Source organism: Taudactylus pleione, unplaced genomic scaffold, assembly GCF_031769625.1.
Source record: "Taudactylus pleione unplaced genomic scaffold, aTauple2 ptg000912l, whole genome shotgun sequence".
NCBI classification, from domain to species: domain Eukaryota; kingdom Metazoa; phylum Chordata; class Amphibia; order Anura; family Myobatrachidae; genus Taudactylus; species Taudactylus pleione.
The window spans coordinates 372,793-398,171 of NW_028285313.1; the positions used below are offsets into that span (position 1 = coordinate 372,793).

The window sequence follows — 25,379 nt, forward strand, 5'->3', positions numbered from 1 at the left end:
TACTGGTCATTGTACAGTATTATATGTTGATCATTGCACAGTACAACATACTGGTTATTGTACTGCCTAATATACTGGTCATTGTACAGTATTATATGTTGATCATTGTACAGTATAATATACTGGTTATTGTACTGCCTAATATACTGGTCATTGTACAGTATTATATGTTGATCATTGTACAGTATTATATACTGGTTATTGTACTGCCTAATATACTGGTCATTGTACAGTATTATATGTTGATCATTGTACAGTATTACATACTGGTTATTGTACTGCCTAATATACTGGTCATTGTACAGTATTATATGTTGATCATTGCACAGTACAACATACTGGTTATTGTACTGCCTAATATACTGGTCATTGTACAGTATTATATGTTGATCATTGTACAGTATAATATACTGGTTATTGTACTGCCTAATATACTGGTCATTGTACAGTATTATATGTTGATCATTGTACAGTATAATATACTGGTTATTGTACTGCCTAATATACTGGTCATTGTACAGTATTATATGTTGATCATTGTACAGTACAATATACTGGTTATTGTACTGCCTAATATACTGGTCATTGTACAGTATTATATGTTGATCATTGCACAGTATAATATACTGGTTATTGTACTGCCTAATATACTGGTCATTGTACAGTATTATATGTTGATCATTGTACAGTATAATATACTGGTTATTGTACTGCCTAATATACTGGTCATTGTACAGTATTATATGTTGATCATTGCACAGTATAATATACTGGTTATTGTACTGCCTAATATACTGGTCATTGTACAGTATTATATGTTGATCATTGTACAGTATAATATACTGGTTATTGTACTGCCTAATATACTGGTCGTGGTGTTGTATTATTTTTTTTTTTATTAACAAATGTAATTGCACTTTACAATTGGAAACAGTAATAGGATAGTAAGGTGGGTAATAACAGACAGACAGAGAGGTCCCTATAGGGAAACACAAGGATAGGTGCTACATATTACGTATAGGCTCAGCCAGATTGCAGAGGCTCTTGGTGGGCTGTATGATACGGTCACACAGCAATGTTGATTCGAGTTAGCGGGATGTGTGAGTGTAGAATATAGTCGCTGACTTATTGGATGGGGGACAGCTAGGTCGACTCAGTGTGTGTGTGTGGAATCAAGGCAAAGTGGGCAGGTCGGTGGGCATGATTGAATCATCATGGCCTTGCCCTCTGCTACACAACACCACAATTACTGGAACTGTGAAGAAAGTGGTAGTGCCACAATAACGTGATTCATCGTGAATCGTGTCATCGGCTACACGGACTGCCCTCTAAACTCGGTAAGTGGGCGGCTGCAGGCAGGTGGCGGCCAGTTTCGGGAGACTTGCCTACTCTTCTAGGCAGCCGGGAGCGCCACGTGATTTTCGGGAGCCTCGCGATCTTTCCGAGAGAGTAGGTGTAGAAAGAGAAAACTATGTAAAGTTATGTGTGGATTGTGCAGTGAGGATGGAATTTGGTAGAATAGTCTATGGAGGTTATGTGGATGGCTCAGGAATATGATAAGCTGCCTGAGGAGAGGGGAGTTATCAGGGAACACTGGAAGGCTTGGAGACTAGAGGAAAGTCTTGTTGTGCATGAGAGGATATTCTCCAGCCTGAAATATGTCCTGTAACCGTGACTGGGGAGCAGTTAATGCTTATAGATGAGAGACGCAAATCTTGTGCAGGGCAGAGAGGGCGAGCTGGGAGATATTAATCAATCCAATTAGATGCGAATTGCGATTTTCACTTCGAATTCACGTAGTGAATTCATTTTGCAATCTAATTAGCAACTCGCACTCAATCAGTCAGACTGAATTTGCAACTTTCCACTCGCACCTCCCTGAGGGTGAGAGATGGAAAGGAAAATCTTTATTTTAAAGGTTAAAATGTCAGGACCCTGTTAGGCATTTGGAAGTTTTAAATTAGCTTAATTATTTTAAAAATTACATGTCATTTTTTGGGGTAAAAAAAAATGTCCTCAAATTAACCCAAAATCAACTTTTTTTGTTAGTTTAGGCACCCCAAAGTTAATTACAATTTTTTTTTTAGTTGAAAGCTAATTTTTTTTTTTTTTTTTTTAATGTGCCCTCCAAGTACCCCAAAATCACCTTTTCCAACTTTTTTTTTTGCATTTTTCGTTTAATTTGTTTTTTATGATTTTCCTGCATTTTTTAAAAATAAGCACAAAGCAGCCATTTGACACCATTTCAAAACCTACAGTAACTTCCTAATGAGCACAATCAGCCGTCTATACGGTCCTGCTAACGAAATTATCCATTTTGGGGGGTCCAGGATGGCCTCCCCACATTCTCATGCATTTCTCGCAAATCTCATTTGGCAGTCAATTCGCACCCCTCTGCTGCAAGTAGTGCCAATAGGCATTTTTAATTGGATTGGAGAGTTCTCGGGAGCGCGCTTCGCAGCAAAGTGTGCGAGTTTAAAGAAACAAACTCGATACTTGCAATTCGCACCTAATTGGATCGAGCCCTATGAGGGAAGAGCTATATGTGTAGTTTGGTTAATGGTCTTATGTGTAAGCAGAAGTTACTTACTGTATACTGAATTCTGTAAAACACAGGCAACCAGTGTAGGGACTGACGGAGCAGAGCAGCAGAACGTTTTGGGCCTGGTTCTGAGTCCTATACATCTTAAGCAACGGACTAAGGGTCTGATTCAGCAAGGATCGCAGTAGCAAAGACGCACACAATCGGTCGATTGTTTCGCATTGCGCATGCAACGCTGTGTGCGTGCGTGAACTAGCGATGGGATCTGCATTTGCAGAGGCTACGCAGACCCAGAGCACATTGACAGGAAGTGCCGTTTATGGGTGGTGACGGGGGGTATGACGGGGGGGGGGGTCGGACGAACGCAGGCGTGAAAGTGCGTTGCAACACCGTTGTAGGGGCGTGCATAAATTATCCACTCCAATACCATACGTATAGGTCTCATAGCGTGCGCTGAAGTTAGCAATTCCTGAGTGAGGTCTGACCTGCCTTAACTGTGCGTCTGAGTCCAATGTTACCGATTGTTCCGCTATATTGCCCAAGTATATGGATGTATGTAAGGGGAAGTGGGCGTCCTTATGTCAGGCTGTGATCGCATTGCAAATATCTGCATTTCACCGCTAATATTAGCAACTGCGGTGCGTGCGTTCTAGCAGAATAGCGCTCCTTGCTGAATCAGGCCCTTAGAAACAGTTTCTAATCCCATTGTGTATACGTCCTAATCTGAGAATATGTTGTGCGCATGCGTCTTGAAGTAGCAAGTAGTAAGCGTCTGTGACAGATCTGAAACGATCAAAGACTAACATCAAGTGGACGTTTCCTTGACGGCATCTGGGCGGTGATTAATAAGACGCGCGTGACCGCTGCGTCTGATGGTAGTGTGGCGGGTGTGTGCAGCCCTACTTCCGTGCTTGCGTTAGGTGATCGGTCGCAGTCGGAGCGCTTGTTTCAGGTGAATATTTTGCACTCATTTTATTTTTACTACATTTTTCCAAGAAAAACAAACAAACAAAACAAGAAAAAACATAATAGAAATAAATTGAAGGGGAAGTAAAGCATACTGAGATACAGCCACCACAGGCATATAACGGAGAACTGGGAGCAGATGGACAGGAGGTATTACAGGCACATAGGAAAATACAGACAGAAAAGAGAAGGAAAAGCACCTGAGGGAACTGAGGGTCTCATTCAGATGTGGACGGTATTGCACAGCCGTAAAGGAAGCAATACCGGCCAACTAATATGCTAGTAGCAGGCATCTGCGATCTGAGGAGCGTCCGTAGACGCTGAATGAGATCACCATCGCGACCATCGCCTGGCCGGAACCTGGCCGCTTGCAAGGCCAGGAAATCTAAGTCCTACGACGCAGACCCTGGCCTTAGCACCCCCCAGGAAACAAGGATGACATGCCCCCGTTTTCAGGAACGCAGATGTACAGTATAATACCCTGGCCACTGTACAGTATAATATCTTAGTTAATGTACAGTATAATACCCTGGCCACTGTACAGTATAATATCTTAGTTAATGTACAGTATAATACCCTGGTCACTGTACAGTATAATATCTTAGTTAATGTACAGTATAATACCCTGGCCACTGTACAGTATAATATCTTAGTTACTGTACAGTATAATACCCGTACCACTGTGCAGTAAAACATTCTATTTAATTTTCAGTATAATATTCTGGCCACTGTACTGTATAATATACTGATCACTGCACAGTACAATATCCTGGTCACTGCACAGTACAATTCTCTTTTTTATTGTACACAATAATATGAGATATGGTAAGAACTTACCTTTGTTATCTCTATTTCTACGAAGTCCATAGGTAAGCGTCCTGTATGTACAATGACACCATGTAATCCCCAGGTTCCAGCGCCAGAATGATGGACCGTAGGGTCTCCATCCGAAACCTCGGCACCCGCAAGGACTTGTTGAGTGCTTTGAGGTTGAGGATCGGACGATACGACCCATTGGGTTTCTGCACCAAAAACAGATTGGAATAGAAGCCCTGGCCCCTCTGGGAGAATGGAACAGGCACTATAACTCCAGCCTGGAGCATAGTGTGCAAAACTTTCCGCAGTTCCATGGCTTTGTTACGGTCTGATGGAAGACCCATGGTGAAGAATCGGGATGGGGGCCTGTGTCGAAAAGAGAGGGCATACCCGTGAGAAACCACCTCGTGAACCCAATTGTCTGTCGTGGTTACCGACCAACACTGGGCGAACTGCAGCAGGCGGCCTCCCACTTTGGGATCCCCCAAAGGGAGGCCCGGACCGTCAGGCCGTAGGCTTGTCATCTGACTTAGGGGCCGGACGTCTGGTACTCCAGGCCTGTTTCCGGGGCTTGGCCGATTTTTTGGGGTCAGCCTGTCGGGGAAAAGACTGTGCTTTAGGCCTTCCCTGGGCCCTGTAAGGCCGAAAGGACGACGTACCTGAACTGGAAGGAACTGCAGCAGACGGGAGACATGCAGATTTGGCTGCCGCCAGCGTGGCTACAATTTTGTCCAGATCCGGACCAAATAGGACTTCTCCATTAAAAGGCAAACTTCCAAGCCCTTTTTGGAATCAGCGTCCGCCTTCCAAGATCGCAACCATAAGGTGCGACGAGCAGCTACAGCTGCTGAAGAAATCCGAGAAGTAAGGGTACTGATATCCAAGGCCGCTTCATTGATGTAAGTGGCCGAATCCCGGAGATTGCCTACCAACTCGGTCTGTTCAGCCGAACAGTCGGAATCCAAAGACGCCTCCAAACTATCCGCCCAGCGCTCCATAGCTCTGGCTACCCAACAAACGGCCATAGCCGGTCTGGCTTCCCTACCCGCGAGGGAATAAACGGACTTTAGGCAGATCTCCACCTTACGGTCCGTAGCATCCTTCAAGGAGGACATGGAGGGCATGGGCAATGTGGCACTTCGGACTAGGCGTGTCACATGAGAATCCACCTGTGGAGGGGATTCCCACTTAGAAAAATAATTGTCCGCAAACGGGTAAGCCACCGCCAAGCGTCTCTGAGGCTGATACCGTTTACCAGGGTGTTTCCACGCCTCCTCTAAATGGTCTACTAAGTGATCCGAAAGAGGAAACACTGTGGCGTCACCATTAATATCCTTAAAAAAGGCATATTTTGACTTGGACACCGGAGGATCTTCATCCTCAATAACTAAAGCTGTACGGATTGCCCGAATAAGACCAGGAATATAAACCTTGGACTTAGCGTCCGACTCTTTAGTACGGAGAGGTTACTGGTCAGATAGATCCAGAATCTCCCCATCATCGGACGTCACGTCGTCATCCTCATAAGGAGCGGACAGAGACGTCACCGGCCGCTTATGTGGCCGCAATACAGACTCCCCTTGTAAAACGTCCGATAAATGCTGTACAGAACTTGTCAGTGAATGAACCCACGCAGGATCCTGTGAAACCTGGGGAGGGGAAATAGAGAGACTGTGGGGTACCATCAATTGTCTCGGGAAAACCTGCATGGGTGACGACACCACTGACTGCTGGGACAATCCCATCTGTGAAAACGCAGGCTGCGGAGCTAACTGGCCCACTAGGGTTGTAAGCGCTTTGGCGAAACAAGCCCAGGGCGGTTCCTGTACCGGAGCCGTGACAGTAATTGGCCGCGCCAATAAATAACATTGTCGACATAGCCCCTCCGCGTTACCCTCCCCCTCCGCTATTGGTACCTTGCACGTAGTACACATAAGCTGGAGAGGAAAGTCACTCTCAGACATGATGGTAAGTATGTGACCCCTCTCACTCATACTCGTTAGTATAGTGGGAGAACCACCCTGCAATCACCGCACCGCAAGGGCTTTAGCAGAAGAAGAGCAGGGACAGTGAAATGGCTGACAGTAGAAAGTGAAAGTACAGGCAGCAGCGCTAGCACAGTCACATACAATGCAGAAGAAATCAATTCCCTGCACTAACAGCGCTGATCCTCAACTACGCAGACACAGAGCCTGGTAGGACACAGCGCTGCATACACAGACCTGTAACCAACGGAGGAGAGGTATGCCGGGGGACCCATACCACGATGCCACCGATCAGCAGCTTCCAGCAGCGCTCACCATGCTTCAGCAAAGATGGCCACCGAGGAGCAGAGAGGGCTGTGTGCAGCGGGGGAGGCGCCGGCTGTGTTACAGGGAAGGCGTGCTCCCCTGGCATGCAATTAACCCCTGGGACGCTGCAGCGCTACCGCTCAGCCGCGGTCCACTGTGCCAAGGGAGTAGTGGAAGCGCAGGTTAGTTACCTGGCTCCGACACTGCAGCCAGTCCCCAGGGAGCCCCCTGCCTGGGGACTCTGGACCATGTGCTCAGCAGGTACCCACCCCGCTGCTTACCTGCTGCCCCCTTGAATCCGGCCATGGTCCATGACACCTGGGGTCACCGCTAGCTGTGACCCCAGATGCTTACCAGCATCCCCGGATCAGTACCAGCGTTCTGGTACCGGCGGGGGTGTAGGGAAGACAGCATGGACGTCAGTACTGACTGTCCATGCTGTACTTCCAGATGAGCAGCCACAGCTGCTGCGAAGAAAACTTCAGGGGCTAACCATTAGCCCCCCTCTAAACAGGTGCTCCGACTCCGAGCCGGGCACCAACGAAACTGAGATGCCTTGGCTCGGGGGCGGGGTATAGGAGGGGGACCCTAGTGCATCCTGGGAGGCTGAAAACTTTAACTCTATGGTGCCCGATGCCTGACGTCATCACCTATACCCAAGGTATCCTGTGGGTACCCTATGGACCCTGATGTAGAAAATACTGTACAGTATAATATCCTGGTCACTGCACATTACAATATCTTGGTTAATTTACAGTATAATACGCTGGTCACTGTAAAGTACAATATCCTGGTTATTGTGCAGTATTATATCCTCGTTACTGTACAATATAATACCCTAGTCACTGTACAGTATAATACACTGGTCACTAAGTATAAAATCCAGGCTACTGTACAGTATAATACCCTGGTCACTGTACAGTATAAATACTATGGTCACTGTACAGTACAATATTTTAGTTATTGTACAGTATAATACCCTGGTCACTGTACAGTATGATACTCTGGTCATTGTGCAGTATAACACTCCAGTCACTGTACAGCACAATACCCTGGTCACTGTACAGTACAATATTATGGTTATTGTACAGTATAATACCCTGGTCACTGTACAGTACAATATTATGGTTATTGTACAGTATAATACCCTGGTCGCTGTACAGTACAATATTATGGTTATTGTACAGTATAATACCCTGGTCGCTGTACAATACAATATTATGGTTATTGTACAGTATAATACCGTGGTCACTGTACAGTGCAATATTATAGTTATTGTACAGTATAATTCCCTGGTCACTGTACAGTATAATTCTCTGGTCACTGCACAGTATAATATCCTGGTCACTGTACAGTATAATACTCTGGTCACTGCACAGTATAATATCCTGGTCATTGTACAGAATAATACCCTGGTCACTGTACAGTATAATACTCTGGTCACTGTACAGTATAATACCCTGGTCACTGTACAGTATAATACCCTGGTTACTGTACAGTATAATACCCTGGTCACTGTACAGTACAATATTATAGTTATTGTACAGTATAATTCCCTGGTCACTGCACAGTATAATATTCTGGTCACTGAACAGTACAATATCCCAGTTATTGTGCAGTACAGGACTTTATGACTCTGTAGGTCACTGCTGTCTGTGACAGGGGTAGGAATTCAGAATGTGTCACGTCCTACATATATATCTCCTGTCACAACACTGACATTGTCCCTGCTCACCTGCGCTTTTTTAATTATCTGTAAATGTCCGTCACTGCTCTGCAGCCAGCTCTGCGCTCAGACGTTTCCGATGCCGGAGGATTTGCATAATGAGATGAGTATCCAGGCAACTAATGCACTCCGGATCTTATTTTTCCCCTCCATTACGATATTTGATGCAATGAACAGTTCAGTATGAATTGACGGAGATTAAATTTATAACAAGCATTCTCTCCTACGCGCTGAGAAGGCGTCCGCCCCGCTGACCCTCATCTCTATAACCTAATGGGGAGAAGTATTTCCATAAAGCCGCGCACAGGAACGTCACAGATGACCACAGACCCCTGAGTGTGAGAAATGCAGGGACACGTCCTCTGAGCAGTCCCTATATTATAGCTGTCCAGCGCTACCCGGTGACAGAAGAAGCTCCTACTGGCGTTTGAAATATGTTCAAGAAAAAAATAATACCTATAGATCACATGGAATTTATGTACACATCTGAAATGTGTTTAGATTCATATACAAAAGTGTTCAAGCCGTGATTTATAACCACGCGCCGGCGACGCAACAGGAAATCGTTGTCTTTTCAAAGCCGAATACCTGAAGAAATGCAAAACTCGTTAAACGTATCTCATTTTTGTTTAGGGTTCCATACAAAAGGTCGGCAATTACAAAGAATGTACAATGATTTGGTCAACGTCACAGGGTCAACATGTACGGTCGACATGGAAATGTTCCACACAGACATGGGGTTAGGCACTTACCAGAGGGTTAGGCGGGACAGTTAGGGTCAGGCACAAGGTGTAACAGTAAAGGTGCGTATCCACTAGACGATATGCTCCCTGGGCTCTCTTCCCCCATTCCCCAACATGCAGCAACCTGACGACATCGTCAGGTTGGCCTGCATGTTAACCCGATGAACGATGATGACGAACGACCCGCGGGAACGCGCGTCGTCGTTATCGTTCATCGTTTTTGTGATAAAAATGGACGATAAAGTGGACGACTTAACGATAACAATATCGTTATCGTTCAGTCGTCCACTTTAACCGCCCAGTGTGTACCCACCATTAGGGTTTGGCACCAAGGGGAGGGTTAGGGTGTAGATTAGGGTTATAAAAAGAAAAAAAAAAGGTCGACCATTTCTGTGTTGACCTTTTGAACCTGTTAACCTTCTGTACTGTCTAACTTTGGCCATTACGACCTTTTTATAGGTCAACCAAATTAGCGTTGACCTTTTGTATTACACCTGTTTTTAAGGCACTCCCATCGCACTGAACACAAGTCTTCCATTTTGTAGGTGCACGGCGGCTCCACTGGAATGAAACAAAAAGTGTTAAAATAAAAAAAATTCAACCGCCCGACACCTGAAGTGAAAGGCACGGGTGATTAGTATGTACAGTGTAACGCGCGTCTGGGTGTCCCCGCATTACTATAAAAGCAGAGGTAATTAAACATACAAACAGTATACTGCAAAAAAAAATAATTCAGACACGTTAGAGACCCGTTCAGGAGAGTATGCTGACGCCTTGTTTTCCTGCCGGAACATCGCTTGTTCGGATCCCCGTGAAAACCGTTATGGAGCATACACACGGTCAGATTTGTCAGATGAACGATTTTTGACTGCATTAAAATGAATGGAATCGTCCAAATCTGACTGCAAACACATCAGATGTCAGGTATCGTTATCTGACCATCGGGAACGCGCATCGTTCAGACATGTCAGATTTTCCTTCAGATATGAACGATTGAACGATTTTTAAAATCGTTATCGTACAGATTTGAAGAAAAATCTGACCGTGTGTATGCACCATTAGCGCTCTGACAAATCAGCCAAACGCGACCTCCCCGCGTTCCAGGAAGACCTGCGCTTTATTGTGCTGCCCGTGTGAGCTGCAGGTGTGCAGAGCCTGCGTTACGTCTTCGCTCGGCGTACACCAGTCTCGGGAGGTGTTTAGCACGTTATAGGCAGTGCTGGGTTCCTGTCACATAATGACGGATATGACTCATGAACACAGCGAGCGCAGGAAGCGCTGTGCGAATCTATCCCAGGGCACAAAAACACTAATAAAATATACATTAAAGTCTGTTCCCTGCAGAGCTTTCAGCTGCGTTCTCTGAATAGGTGTCAGTATGTTACAGCGCTGCTGCAGACGTCTATTAATCTGGCTAAACCAGAGCAATCTGAGCTCCTGGCTAGTCACCCATAATACACAATACACATGTATGTGACTGTAATGATCTGTTATGGTGCTATGACATGCTGGGGCTGATCTGAGTCAGACTGATCTCTGGGCCTGATTCAGAGCCGGACGCTCTGACCAGAGCGCTCGCTCTGAATCAGGGCCGTCCTACCTGAAAATGGAGCGGCCTCTTGGACGCTCGCATAGCTGTAGGTGACCACCCACAGCTTATGTGAGCGTCCATGACGACGAGACCCTGCGGTAGGGTCTCGCTGCCGCAAGCCCAGGAGTGATTTTGGCTCTATCCGAGCCAAAATCACTCCCACTGACATCACTAGCGATGTCAGTGGGGCCGGACCCAGACGGTAGGCGATCCCATGGGAACGCCTCCGTCTGGCAACCACGCCCCCGGCACGCCCACTAAAGGGGGTGTGCTGTCAGTCACCATCGACAGCACGCCCCCTTTAGAGCGAGTCCCATAACAACGGCTTGGCCGTCGTTATTCGGGTCTCGTGCATGCGCACGACTGAGCTCCCTCCGTCGCGCGCATGCACATTTGGGTACCATCGACCCGCTTGCAAGCGGGTCTGAATGAGACCCTCTGTGCATGGGAACAAGCAACGAGTTAATGCGCAGATGCTAATTTACGCATTTCTGCGTATTTCTGACCAATCCTGAGTCATACAGAACTTGGCCGGATCTGTCTGTTCGTGAAATTGGACGTTTTGGTGCGACAACAATGTGAGGACGCAGAACGGTCCAGGCAACAACACGACAATAGGACAGAGTGGTAGATAACACTACGGGTATACATAGGATTGTATACAGATGTGTCTTCTTACATCCTTGCCGATCGCGCTACAACTGTGCGTACACTGCGGCGCGCACTGCAATCGCACCGTGCAATCCTGTGAAGTCGCCGGAGCAAACGCCGTGCGCGTATCCGCTCACGGGCACACGCCTCGTGCCATGCATGGCGCGAATTGCCACGTACGCAGCAAAGATGCAAGAGGAAATATCTGTAGGTGACAGCTGGAGTAATATTATACCGCCCTCATAACTCCGTCCAGTCACCAGGACTGTAGAGAAAAGTTCCCCAGAGCTGCTGATCCGGTACATGGAAAAAAAATGGAACTGTCCTGGTGGACTACAACTCCTATCATGGAAAACCTTACTGGAGGTGGTTATACCATGCCATTAATTCATAGAGCCCTGAGGCCTACACACGCTAGGCCGCCCCCAAGGCCTCTCTGCTAGTGTTTGGACAAATCTGAATTACAGCTACCTGTAACTCCCAAATTCCTGGTAGTCGGGACATATGGCAGGCACGGATAAGTGGGAATATTATACAGGACCACAGCTCCACATAAAGATAGGCCCATCCCCATGACGGAATGATGATGACCAGCGCCCAGCTGGCCACACGGTCACCATAAATCATAAGTATTCAAGTTCTATTTCTAGTTACCGCGTTCTGTTATGTATTTAGGGTGACATTGGGGCTGAGAGTGACAGGGGTGTACACGCCCACATGGTACCGACCACACCCACATAGTGCTACCACACCCACACGACACTGGCCACACCCACACAACACTGGCCACACCCACACAGCACTGGTCAGACCCACACGACACTGGCCGCACCCACACAGCATTGGTCACACCTTCTCCGCTTCTCACAATAGGCCCTTGTTCACACCCAGGCCCACGTGGCCCTTAATCTGGCTCTGGGACTATAGGGTGAGATTAATCAAACCTTGGAGAGATAAAGTGGAGAGACAATACCAACCAGTCAGAGTCTGTCTGTCATATTACCGGCTATCTTTGTAAAATAACAGAAGCTGATTGGTTGGTAATTTATCTCTCTCCAAGCTTTGGTAAACCTCCCCCCATGCTGTGCTATGTTAGCAACTGAGGATGGCCATGATGACCTCTCTCTGGGGGAGAGGTATCAAACCTTCTAAAAACTGCAAGTGGAGAAGTTGCCCATGTCAACCAATCATTTTATTGAATGTACTTGATAAATGATAGCTAGAAGCTGATTGGTTGCTATAGGCATCTAGTCCACTTGTCCTCTATAGCCGGTTTGATACATTTCCCCGTCAGAGTGGGCGGAGGTAGCCATGTTGTACACAGAGTTAATGGAAATACCGTCTGCTACTTATTGTTCCTACGTTGCAGCCAGGAGAGCAATTTACCTCTCCATCCAAGGTCAGTGATTTGGAATGAGGGATAGGCTTTCTGGAAATTATGACAGCGTACCAGGAGCAACGGATAAATGCTGTCCTGAGAGAACAGAGCTGTTAGCCCAGTGCAGCTCCCTGTCAGGCACAAAATCATATCAGGATGCGTTTTGTGTTCATGATCTGCTTGTTCCTGTCCGCAGTCTGTCTCAGAACCCCCCCCAGACCCAATCCCACCCCTCCCCCGACTCACATCTCTGCTGCTCCTCCACCCCAGCATGGTTCTTGAATGGGCAGGCGAAGAAGCAAGGTCTGTAATGGCTCCGTCAGCTCCAGGCGCCCCCGGGCACAGAACTGACAGTGGCGTAATGATGTCAGGAAACTGAAGGAATGAGTGCCCCTTGGTGCCCACACTGCTCCTGCCCTAGTTTCCTAAGCACTGCCCTGATGTGAGAGAGCTAAGCTGAGTCTGCCCGCTGTGGGCTCATTACACGCTGTACACATGTATGACGGCCTCCGCTACAACACGGGGCTCACTGCTAATCTCCACAATCTGTACGACCAATACAGCCTCCTCCATCTCATCCTCTTTGGTGCTTAGCATAGATACAGGGTCTCCCCTCCCTCACATGATGCCAGGGGAACGATGATCCGACACAGAGCTGAGCGCTGGGCAGTACATCGGCCTCACCTCCACCTTTATTCATTGTGAGGGCTGAGGTGGCTCCACAGAGGAAACACATCTTCCTATTCATGTATTTGAGGATAAGAAGTTACCGCAGTGACGTTTCTCTGTTTTATGGATCAGTACTCAATGCATTTCCATTAGTGCAAAGGCTCCCACAGTATATACACGCCTGGTACACAGGAGCATGCACTCTATCTACAGACGTCCCAGTAAAATCAGGTGACTCCAGTTGTTGTGGCCCTTTCCTGGTGCACATGGAGGGACGACTAAAATGACTAAAAAGTGCTGAACCCTAGCACATTAGAACTCCACCCCCCCCCCCACACACACACACTCATTATGGACCTCATTCAGAGTCGCTCGCCCCCAGCGTATGCAAATTTGACAAAGTGGCGCCACGGGAAGCGATCGCTCGCCAAGGCATAAGCACGCCCATCTCTTAGCGAGCGGCCAGCGTACGCCCAATCGCACAGGCAGAGCCGCCCACCAGCGCACGTCATCTCCAGGAAGTGTATTAAAACACTGGTACATCGAGCACCATCGGAAGCGATCGCAGTGCTTGTGGTAGCCTTACCCTACCGCAAGCACTGCGAGTACTTCAGTGTAAAAGAGAGGCATGTGACGTGTACTATGACGCTGCCTGTTAATTATGCACGCCTCTAAAACGGCATTGAAACACCCAGGCACGCCTGCGTTCGCACCACCACACCCCCGTTATTAGTGTCCTGCCCCTGTTACCACCCACAAACGGACTCTCCTGTCACTCATTACCCTGGGCTGCCTTTGCTGGGCGAGCGAGCGGCCTGCGATCGCACAAAGTAGTTCGCGCACGTTTGCGAGCGCACAGCGCTAGCGAGAGACTCTGAATGAGGTCCTAAATTCAATGTTCACCTTTTAATGCCAAATACTGCTCATTGCATCCACAAGAATATAATTAATAGAGTGATGAGAGAGAGGGGACATCGCCACTGTCCTTAGTACACGTGTGAGTATTGGTATTACATGAACCCAGCTGCCAGCCATCTCTAACTACAAAAATCAGTCCCAGATTTCAGGAAATGTCCCTATTTTTTTTTAAGTGATTATTCTGTATAATAAATCCCTGTACATATCGCTATTTTGGCGCGCACATCCAAGCGCTAGTCCTGGATAAAAACAACCACATGGTCAGAAATGACGGTTCTGTTTCACAGCTAATATCGTGTCAGGTTGCACTGAACAGCAGATTGTCACTGTAGCTGTCAGGTTACATCTGCTGATATCTGCCTGTCATTGGATGAAATATAGCCTGAAAATCAGCGTATTGCTCATTGACTGTAGCTGTGTGGGTCCGTCAGTCTATAACAGGAGGATATTTTACGAACGCCAGGGCCGGCGGCAGGGAAAAGCTCAGTCCTTACGCCGTTCCCAGGTCACTCCCGGCTAGAGAGATATTTTGTAGACCAGTAATCCTATTTTCACTCAATGTCACGCTAATGAAGAGGCATCTAATTATCAGCCTTTAAGTAGAAGTATTTCTTGTTAATGAGCGGCTGGAGAATTGTTCTTTGCTGGGAGATTAATATATTACATTTCAAATGGCAACTGCGGGGAGTGGGGGTAATATTTCTGACGCTCTATAACGTAACAGCCAGCAAGAGAAATGTCAGCACAGATAACTGCGTTACAAGCTTTACGAAGCAGAAAAGCGCTTACCCGCATCTGGGGCCGATCTATTAAAGTGTAAAAGGGTCTGCTAACCATGGAAACGGAGGATTTCCGGATGCCGCTAACCGTTAAAAGTCATTTTAGTTCTTTAAATAGAGCTTTTATTGTAATATTTAAAGGATTTGAAAGCTTTAATTATTTATTAATATTTTTCTAGATTTATATCTTGTAACGTTTGCCTAAAAAATTGTTTGCTAAAAGCCGGATTCACTACCGCTCGCAACTGCGAATGCAATAGCGAATACGCACGCAGTTCAACTGCGATAGTATGCTAATCCATTGCCATCGCTATGCCGCCGCACAACATAAGGACGCCCACTTTATCTTACACATATCCGTAATGTTTAGCAAGACTGCGAAACCCGTCGGTACTATCGAGAACCATCGCAGGATCACGCACACTTGCGCAAGCCCTGACCTTACTCAGAAATTGCGAACGTCATCGCACGCTATCAGGCCTCAGGCTGTGTATGGCATCGCAGTGACTAATTTATGCACGCCCCTGCAACGGCGTTCAAACGCACCGGCACGCCTGCGTTTCTACCACTTCCTACCATCACCACCCACAAACGGCACTGCCTGTCAATCACTCTGCGATGGGTCTGCGTAGTCACTGCGATCCTGATCGCAGTGACCGATTCGTGCACTGCGATGCATAGGCATGCGCAGAGCGAAACGATCGGCCAATGGCGTGCGTAATTGCAGTTGCGATCGGTAATGAATTAGGCCCTAAGAGTGGAGCTGAAATCTAACAGCACATATGTATTAATATGCCACAGGGATTGATTTTCTAATGGTCACTTATCGCTTCATTAAAAAGCGGCCTATTGCCTCAACTTATCAATAAAATATCGGCGCAGAAGTAATTTTACGCTGCTTCTGCTATACTGGCCCGAAGCGTCTGAGGGAATATGCGACACCCATGTCTTCGCTCGTTGATTCAGACATGCGCAGTGGCATGGAAATCCCAGATTTCAATACCAAAAGATGGCTGCAAAAAAATAAATAAATAAAATTGTCCAAAAGTATTGAAAATATTATTATAAAAAATTTTTAGAACAATTTAAAAGAGAAAAAAATATATTGTTCTAAAAAATTATTATTCCAGTGATTTTCTCACGTAATCACCTTTCCGAGACTTTGCGCCTGATTCAGAGGCCACGGAATGCCAATGATCACCAGCCACGCCCCCACAAATGGCGCAGCATGTCAGTCACGCTGCGGCTAGGGGGGACTGTGAGGAGATCGCAGGACCCATTCTCAACATGCTCAGAACGGGTCCTGCGCCTACGCAGCCCCCTAAATATCGGAGATGTACGCTAACCTTCGGGCTAGCATACATCCTTGAATCAGGCCCATAGACCTTTCCCCCTATGATTATATATATATATATATATATATATATATATATATATATATATATAAGACTTACAAAGAGGACGATTTTCCTGGAAACTTGCACTGATGTGTTCTCTATAAAATTGATGTAGAAATGATGTTACAAAAAGATGGGAATTATAATGAGCGTAGTTGCCTTGCAGCAATGTGCACTCAATTACATTCCGACAAAAGTGCGATCTACACGAGTCTGCGTGCTCTGCTCATAATGCGCCTGATTCAGAAGTGGACGCAGTTGCCGCAGTGGCTGCGATATTTTGCAGAGTCGCAGCGACGGTAATACGCAAATGCAAGTTTCAGCCTCCCCCCTTGTGCACTAGCGCGTCGCCGGACTGGGCGAGCCCTGAAACTCCCCCTTTTATTCTCCACGGACAGTGTAATGTCGCCAGTGCTCCCGAACACTCCACCATTGGCGCACCATTGCGCCATCCGCCTATGGCTGACGTAGTGTCTCCTTCTAAACTCTGGCTAAACGTGGTCCCTGACACTGTGGCTCTGCGTATGGGACTGCAGCCGCATTCACTGATGCGTCCGTGACACTGCCATAACACGCCCGCTTGCGTTCCCTTCAGGCCAACTCCCAGACACCACCTAGGAACACCCATGGTTTTGCCTCGCCGGTTCTAACGACAGCGCCTCCATACGCGTCAGCGGTCTCTGCGTACGCTCAGGGGAACGCAAGTGCCGTAGGGTTTCTCATGAATTTTCATGCATGCACCCTAGCAAATAATCGCTCACCTGCGCAAACATCAACATCGTGCCCACCTCTGCATGAGGCCCAATATATCACAGTGTATCTGTCAGGTGGTAGATGGGACAGAGCGATGATCTGCAGCTCACTAGTGAGGTCGCAAATGTAGTAATCTGCAGAATATATCACTATGTAGCTGTCATGGGGTGCATGGGACAGAGCAATGTTCTGCAGCCACTAGTCAGGTCGGTAATGTAATAAATTGCAGAATATATCACTATGTATCTGTCAGGACATAGATGGGAAAAAGCAATGTTCTGCAGATCACTAGATAGGTCAGTAATATAATAATCTGCAGAATATATCACTATATATCTGTCAGGTGGTACATGAGACAGAGCAATGTTCTGCAGATCACTAGAGAGGTCAGTATAGTAATAATCTGCAGTATATCTAATCTGTCATGCTGCCCAGATCACACTGGGTACAGCAACAGGATCACACTGGGTACATCGCCAGGATCACACCGGGTACAGCGCCAGGATCACACCGGGTACAGCAACGGGATCACACCGGGTACAGCGCCGGGACACTGGGTACAGCAACGGGATCACACTGGGTACAGCGCCGGGACACTGGGTACAGACCCGGGATCACACTGGGTACAGCGCCGGGATCACACTGGGTACAGCGCCGGGATCACACTGGGTACAGCGCCAGGATCACACTGGGTACAGCGCCGGGATCACACTGGGTACAGCGCCGGGATCACACTGGGTACAGCGCCGGGATCACACTGGGTACAGCGCCGGGATCACACTGGGTACAGCAACGGGATCACACTGGGTACAGCAACGGGATCACACTGGGTACAGCAACGGGATCACACTGGGTACAGCAATAGGATCACACTGGGCACCGCTCCGAAATCACACCGGGTACAGCTCCGGGATCACACTGGGCAGAGATCTGGGATCACACTGGGTACAGCTCCGGGATCACACTGGGTACAATGCTGGGATAACACTGGGTACAGCTCCGAAATCACACCGGGTACAGCTCCGAAATCACACTGGGTACAGCTCTGGGATCACACTGGGTACAGCTCTGGGATCACACTGGGTACAGCTCTGGGATCACACTGGGTACATCTCTGGGATCACACTGGGTACAATGCTGGGATCACACTGGGTACATCTCTGGGATCACACTGGGTACAATGCTGGGATAACACTGGGTACAATGCTGGGATAACACTGGGTACATCTCTGGGATCACACTGGGTACAGCTCTGGGATCACACTGGGTACAATGCTGGGATAACACTGGGTACATCTCTGGGATCACACTGGGTACATCTCTGGGATCACACTGGGTACATCTCTGGGATCACACTGGGTACAATGCTGGGATAACACTGGGTACAATGCTGGGATAACACTGGGTACAATGCTGGGATAACACTGGGTACATCTCTGGGATCACACTGGGTACAGCTCTGGGATCACACTGGGTACAATGCTGGGATAACACTGGGTACAATGCTGGGATAACACTGGGTACAATGCTGGGATAACACTGGGTACAATGCTGGGATAACACTGGGTACAATGCTGGGATAACACTGGGTACAATGCTGGGATCACACTGGGTACAATGCTGGGATAACACTGGGTACAATGCTGGGATAACACTGGGTACAATGCTGGGATAACACTGGGTACATAGTTAGGCTTTCCTCCTGTATTAATCACTACTTGTGACAGTAACGGGTTCTCCCAGTAATCTCCGTGACTGATAAACAGTAAAGTGGATTTTGTGTGTGTGTATGTGTCTGTATGTAACTGTGTATGTACTTTATCTGTTTGTTCGTGTGTGTGTGTGTGTGTGTGTATGTATGCATCACTGTGTGCACTTATCTGTGTGTATAAGTGTGTTTTTGGGTGTATGCGAGTCTGTCTGTGTGCATATCTGTCTATGGTGTGTATGTGCCTGGGTACAGCAATGGGATCACACTGGGTACAGCAATAGGATCAGCAATAGGTGTGTATTCGTGTAGGAGTGTGTGTCTGTGGTATATACAGTATCTGTGTGTGAGTCTGTATGAGTGCGAACCTGTGGTGTTTCTATGTCTGTGTGTATTTATGTGTGTTTGTGTATGAGGAGTGTGTAACTATCTCTGTGTGTGCGTGTTTGTATATGATTGTGTGTGTGCATGTTTGCGTATGAGTGTGTATCTGTGGTGTGTGCGTGTTTGTGTATGAGTGTGTATCTGTGTTGTGTATGAGTGTTTAGCTGTGTGTGTGATTTTGTGTAGGAGTGTGTGTCTGTGTGTGTTTGTGTAGCAGTGTGTAGCTGTGTATGTGTGCATTTGTGCAGGAGTGTGTGTCAGTTGTGTGTGTGTGTGTAGTGAAGCCAGCAGTTAATCCCTGCAGCCCCCTGAAGGGTCACCGATTGCTCCTATAATCCTTCCAGCCACAGAGAGATTATCGGGTACTCTGTAGCCAGTAACCGCGCTGCTCCTGAGTGACAGGGAGAGGGGGAAGCAGGGGGTCACCGTGTACATACCCTCCGTAAGCCCCAAACGTGAAACTCCTTTTCCTGTGGTTCATGGTTACACTCAGTACCACTCTGCTGTGTGACTGCGGCCACTTCCCAGCTCTCACTCTCCACAGCTGCCTGCTCCCCCCCCCTGTGCCCTCACTCTCCTTCCCCCTGTGTGTGTCTCCCACTGTCCCCACAACCTCAATCTGTGTGTTTGTTTGTGTGTGTGTCTCGCACACTCTCTCTAGGGTCTGATTCACTACCGATCACAACTGCGATTATCCACACAATCGGCCGATTGTTCTGTTCTGCGCATGCATTGCAGAGCGCAAATCCACTGCGATCGCAGTAACTACGCAGACCCATTGCAGAGTGATTGACAGGAAGTGAGCGTATGGGTCGGCGAAACACAGGTGCGCCAGTGCGTTTGAACGCTGTTACAGGAGCGCGCATAACTTAACCACTGCGATGCCATACGCAGCCTGAGGCCTCGCTGCGTGCGATGAGGTTAATAAAACCTGAGTAAGGTCAGAGCTTGTGCCAGTGTGCGTGAGGCTGCGATGGTACTCACTGTTACCGATGGTTCTGCAGACTTGCTAAGTATTACGGATGTGTGTAAGGTAAGGAGGGCGTCCTTGTGTTAGGTTGCGTATGGCATTGCGATTGTAATCATTAGCATATCTTCACAGTAAGACTGCGTGCGTAATCACAGTCGCGATCGTAATAGTGATCCTTACTGAATCAGGCCCTCAGTCTGTGTGCGAGTCTCCCAGTCTCCTTCTCTATTCCTCACAACACGCTCCCCCTTCTTACACCCTAAGGCTGCATTACCTATATCCTGTCTCCTGACACCACATTTTGCAGAATTGCACCTGATATTACAGGCGATCACGGGGACTCGTGCAACAAAATGGCATCTGGGTTGCTGAAAAACTGCGCACTTACTGATGAGCCCACGATCTGAGTTGTTGATCTTTGGGAATGTGACTGAATAACCGAATAATGTGTAACTAAGTGAGTCTGGGTTCTGAGACGGCGGTGGCACCGGAACCTTGTGTGAGAGGAGAAGCGGTTCAGGCCCCCCGGCAGCAGAGCGCTTGCTCTGAGAGACACCTGTGAGGCGAGGTGGGCTGGTGAAGTGGCCCTGAAATATATTCTGAAAGCAGCCTCATGTTGTAGGTGTAGCTAAACCGCCATGTGGTGGGGTCAGGGGGAATTGCGGCAAAGTACCCTGCTAGTGCGGGAGCCTCCATGCAGCTGGCGTGGGGCTGGCCAGCACAGAGGGGTTTGTACCATAACTCGGACAAGTCCAGGCTGCTACAAATGTGCAAGAACGTTCCACCGGATCGGGGTCTCTCCTAGCGGTTCTAGCAGATTTTACTTCTGTATATAATGGTGATATATACTCTGTTGTCTCTTAGCCAGATAATGGAATTTCGGGGCCCCATTTGTGAAAAGAATAGGTACTGAATACTCTCCAGGAAACCAAGCTTGACCCGTGTAAATGAGTCACTATGCAACTTCAAACGATATCCCTACAGACGATATCCCTACAGACGATATCCCTACAGACGATATTCCTACAGACAATGGCCCTGATTCAGACCCACTCACTTCCGGAGGCAGCTCGCAGGTCTGAAGTGCGGTTTTTTTTTTGACCGGCCTTCTGGCCTCTCGCTAAGCTGTGGATGACAACCCACAGCTTTAGCGAGTGGCCAAGGTGATGGTCGCGATGGTCCCGACCATCGGGCTTGCGACGAGACCCTTGTGGTAGGGTCTCGTCTACCGCAAGCCACAGTTAGCTTCCGGCTCTAATAGAGCCGGAAGCTCACTACTGATGTCACTCGTGATGTCAGTAGGGCCGGCCCCAAACGGCAGGCGTTCCTTCGGGAACGCCTCTGTTTGGCAAGCCACTCCCCCCAAGCTGTCGATCAACATCGACAGCCGCCCCGTTTGTAGCGAGCCCCGGAGCGAGTGAATTTCTCACTTGCTCCGAGGCTCGAGCGTGCGCACTGCCCGACCATCGACCCGCTTGCGAGCGCTATGCTAATCCCTACAGACGAGATCCCTACAGAACTGGGAAACTTTTGTTACTTATTATTCACAATCTTTCTTTTCCTTACATAGTAACATTTGTCTGAGTTACAGAGAGTTCTGTTATTTCTGACTATTCTGTTTTATTACTCTGTACAACAAGTAATTCCTACTCTCCCTCCGCACCCCCGGTCTGCTCCATCTTCTCACTCCGCCCTATACCACTGTTGGCAGTAATCCTGCCACCGGTACGATTATGTATGGGGAACCTTATAAGGGGCAGTAGGATGGACATCGCCGCAGTACTTGTTGTTGTGTTATCGCTGCCAGAACCTGAGAAAAAAAGGAAACGTGAAGTTTTGACATGTTTTATCTTTTGCGTATAAATTTTATCTATGGTTTACTTTTATTTTTATATTCGTAAAACGGAATCACGTCATGGCGCCCCTTACCCCCCCCCACTATGGGCCTGATTCACTACCGATCGCAACTGCGATTACGCACGCAATTGGCCGATTGTTGCGTTCTGCGCATGCATCGCAGTGCGCGGTCAAGCCACTGCGATCGCAGTCACTACGCAGATCCATCGCAGAGTGATTGACAGAAAGTACCATTTGGGGGTGGTGACGAAGGGGGGGGGTGGTCGGCAAATCGCAGGCGTGCTAGTGCGTTTCTACGCCGTTGCAGGGGCGTTCATAAATTATCCACTGTGATGCCATACGCAGCCTGTATACACACAGCGTTAGCAATTCCTGAGTGAGGTCAGATCTTGTGCCAGTGTGCGTGAGGCTGCGATGGTACTCACTGTTACCGATGGTTTCTCAGTCTTGCTAAGTAGTACGGAAGTGTGTAAGGTAAGGCGGGCATCATAATGTTGTGCTGCGACATCATAGCGATCGCAATGGATTAGCATACCATCGCAGTGAGACTGCCTGCGTAATCGCTATTACAATCGCAGTTGCGATCCGTAATGAATCAGGCCGTATGTGAGTTACGGCATTACACCCCTACACTTGTCCCTTGCCGTGTATAACTAGTATGGCTGTATCTATGAAGGTGGGGGGTCACCTGTCTACCTACCCACCCAGGGGTACCATTCATAGCTCTGCCTCGTGTGATTCCGGTTTCCCTGGTCACTCGGCGACAGCAAATTGCTTTTACGCCTCATCCATCATACTGGTGTTTAACTTGTGTTAATGGATTTCCCAGGCCGCTTCTCCACTTCAAAGTTTAAGTGTATTTACAAAGCCATTCAGTATTGACTCAGGACACGCAGCCGCTGCCGCACGCATTAACCCCGTCCTCTCCCTCAAGGTTATCGTGTAGATCTGTATGTAACGAATCTATACATACCCACGTGTAGGGTGACAAAGGATATGGATAGATCTAGGCAGCTACACACGTGACATTGTGTTGTGTGCATGCCGCACAGCTTTGTGGAGTGTTGGGAGACACAGAGGGGGCAGTGTGCGACATTGTATCACTACAGTCACTGTGCCCCACACTCCTGGGGGCTGATTTCATACACACAGGAGGGGGGGGGAACTCAATTACACCATTGTTAGCCTAACAAGCGCCTCTCACTCCAGTGATGTCGGGACTACAGTAAGGCCTCGTCTCCCTCTAGCCGTCACTGGGGAACATTATATATTTATATACAGGCTGTGCCAGATTAGGGGTGATCCTGGGGTCTACAGACTCGGCTGCGTCATTAACGATACGGATTTATTTGACCGGTTATGCTTATTCTCAGTTGGCCGGAAGGGTAACATTTCACGAATTTACCACTCGATTTTGACCCTTGACTCCCCGGCTCGTGAACCCCATGATTTGCCTTGGGAATCTGACTTATCCTTAGTTTTGGCGGATAATCAATGGGAAGAGATTAGATTGCGCACAGCTAAGGCCTCCATTAGTGTATCAATCAGAGAAACTTGCTACAAAGTCTATTCCAGATGGTATCTAGTACCCACCAAACTCCAGGCCATGTTCCCGGCCACATCTAATTTATGCTGGAGATTATGTGGGAAGGAAGGGACCTTCCTCCACACCTGGTGGTCCTGTCCCTCTATACTTCCTTTTTGGGACCAGGTTCGTTCATTGATTTTCCTTGTTCTTGGGATCAGGATAACCTTAGACCCTCTAGCAGCCTTATTCAATGCTCCTATACCTGGGATTTCCAAATCCCAGGACAAACTGCTCGTACACATATGTAACGCAGCCAAATCCCTAATTGCCAAACATTGGAAGGACCAATGCCCGCCGCCGTTACCTGCCCTTGTTGCAAAGATTAACTTTATTGCTTCTATGGAGTATATTACCAGTTTACAAATTAATAGGGTGGCTAAATTTCAAATGATTTTGTCTCCTTGGTTCCAATCTCAGGCCCTGATTCAGAGCCGGACGCTCTGACAGAGCGCTCGCTCTGAATCAGAGCCGTCCCTCCTATCTTTTGGAGCGGCCTCCTGGCCGCTCGCATAGCTGTGGGTGACCACCCACAGCTATAGCGAGCGGCCAAAATGATGGTCAAGACCATCGCGACCATCAGGTTTGCGATGAGACCCTGCGGTAGGGTCTCGCTGCCGCAAGCCCTGGAGTGCTTTTGGCTCTATCAGAGCCAAAAGCACTCCCACTGACATCACTAGTGATGTCAGTGGGGCCGGCCCCTGACGGTAGGCGTTACCATGGGAACGCCTCTGTCTGGGCAGCCATGCCCCCGGCACGCCCACCAAAGGGGGCGTGCTGTCAATCAACATCGACAGCACGCCCCCTTTGGTGCGAGACCCATAACGACGGCTTGGCCGTCGTTATTCGGGTCTCGCGCATGCGTACGACGGGGCCGCCTCCGTCATGCGCATGCACATTTGGGCAACATCTACCTGCTTGCGAGCGGGTCTGAATCAGGCCTCAGTCTCTCAATATTCCAGGTCTCTGCTGACCTCTCTATCGCCTTTCCTTCTCTCTTTATATTAATACTGTATGTTTGGAAGTTTGAAAATATTCTTTAGGTACATGTATTTCCATTTGTATATGTATTCTGGATATTTTTTTATCTATTGAGTGTTCTATACTGTATTTGATTTATTTTTGTTTCACGATTTATTATAATAAAAATAAAAACTTTTGTTTTAAAAAATAAATAAATATATATATATATATATATATATATATACACAGATTTATTTTTGAATCGGTTAATTGTGGCAAACTCCTTTTTCCTTCTTTTCTCAGATAGTTACCCTGTTTTCTCTTTGGTTTATACAGGTGCATGCGCCAGGTTACTGTGCGTGGATACAACCTGCGCTATGAGAATACGTAGATACGACCTGTGTCTTATTTAAAGTCTACAGATGTAGGTTCCCGGAGGCTGAGGACGCAGACGCCGAGGCGCCAGCCCTTGATTGGTGAGCAGCATATAGACAATTGTGCATTTCACCGCATACAGACTTATACAATTTGTCATGTATACAAGTCCATTAGCAGAAATGTCAGCACGGATGCTGCTCTCCAAAGCCAGGCGTATTTCACCATGTCCTGCTATTAAACCCTCAGTTTATCTGAAAACTTTATTTTTCCAAGGGACAACAATTTCCAATCACAGCGATTAAATGGCCGCTATG

General features: G+C 47.8%; 1 protein-coding gene across 9 annotated transcripts in view; it reads right to left on the bottom strand.

The window, feature by feature from the left end:
* Positions 1-25,379, bottom strand: part of RAP1GAP (RAP1 GTPase activating protein) — a 269,542-nt gene that overhangs the window by 221,772 nt on the left and 22,391 nt on the right. For 6 of the 9 annotated variants that reach the window (XM_088459489.1, XM_088459483.1, XM_088459480.1 and 3 more), the window contains exon 1: positions 19,750-19,827. The exons of 2 other annotated variants lie outside the window; for them this stretch is intronic. Coding sequence is in view for 6 of the 7 variants with exons in the window: in XM_088459483.1 (XP_088315609.1) it covers positions 19,750-19,793 (44 nt within the window). In the remaining variant the exon portion in view is untranslated. Of the gene's footprint in view, positions 1-12,950; positions 12,970-19,749; positions 19,828-25,379 lie in introns of those variants that run through there. One more of the 9 variants, XM_088459477.1, reaches the window with a different exon arrangement.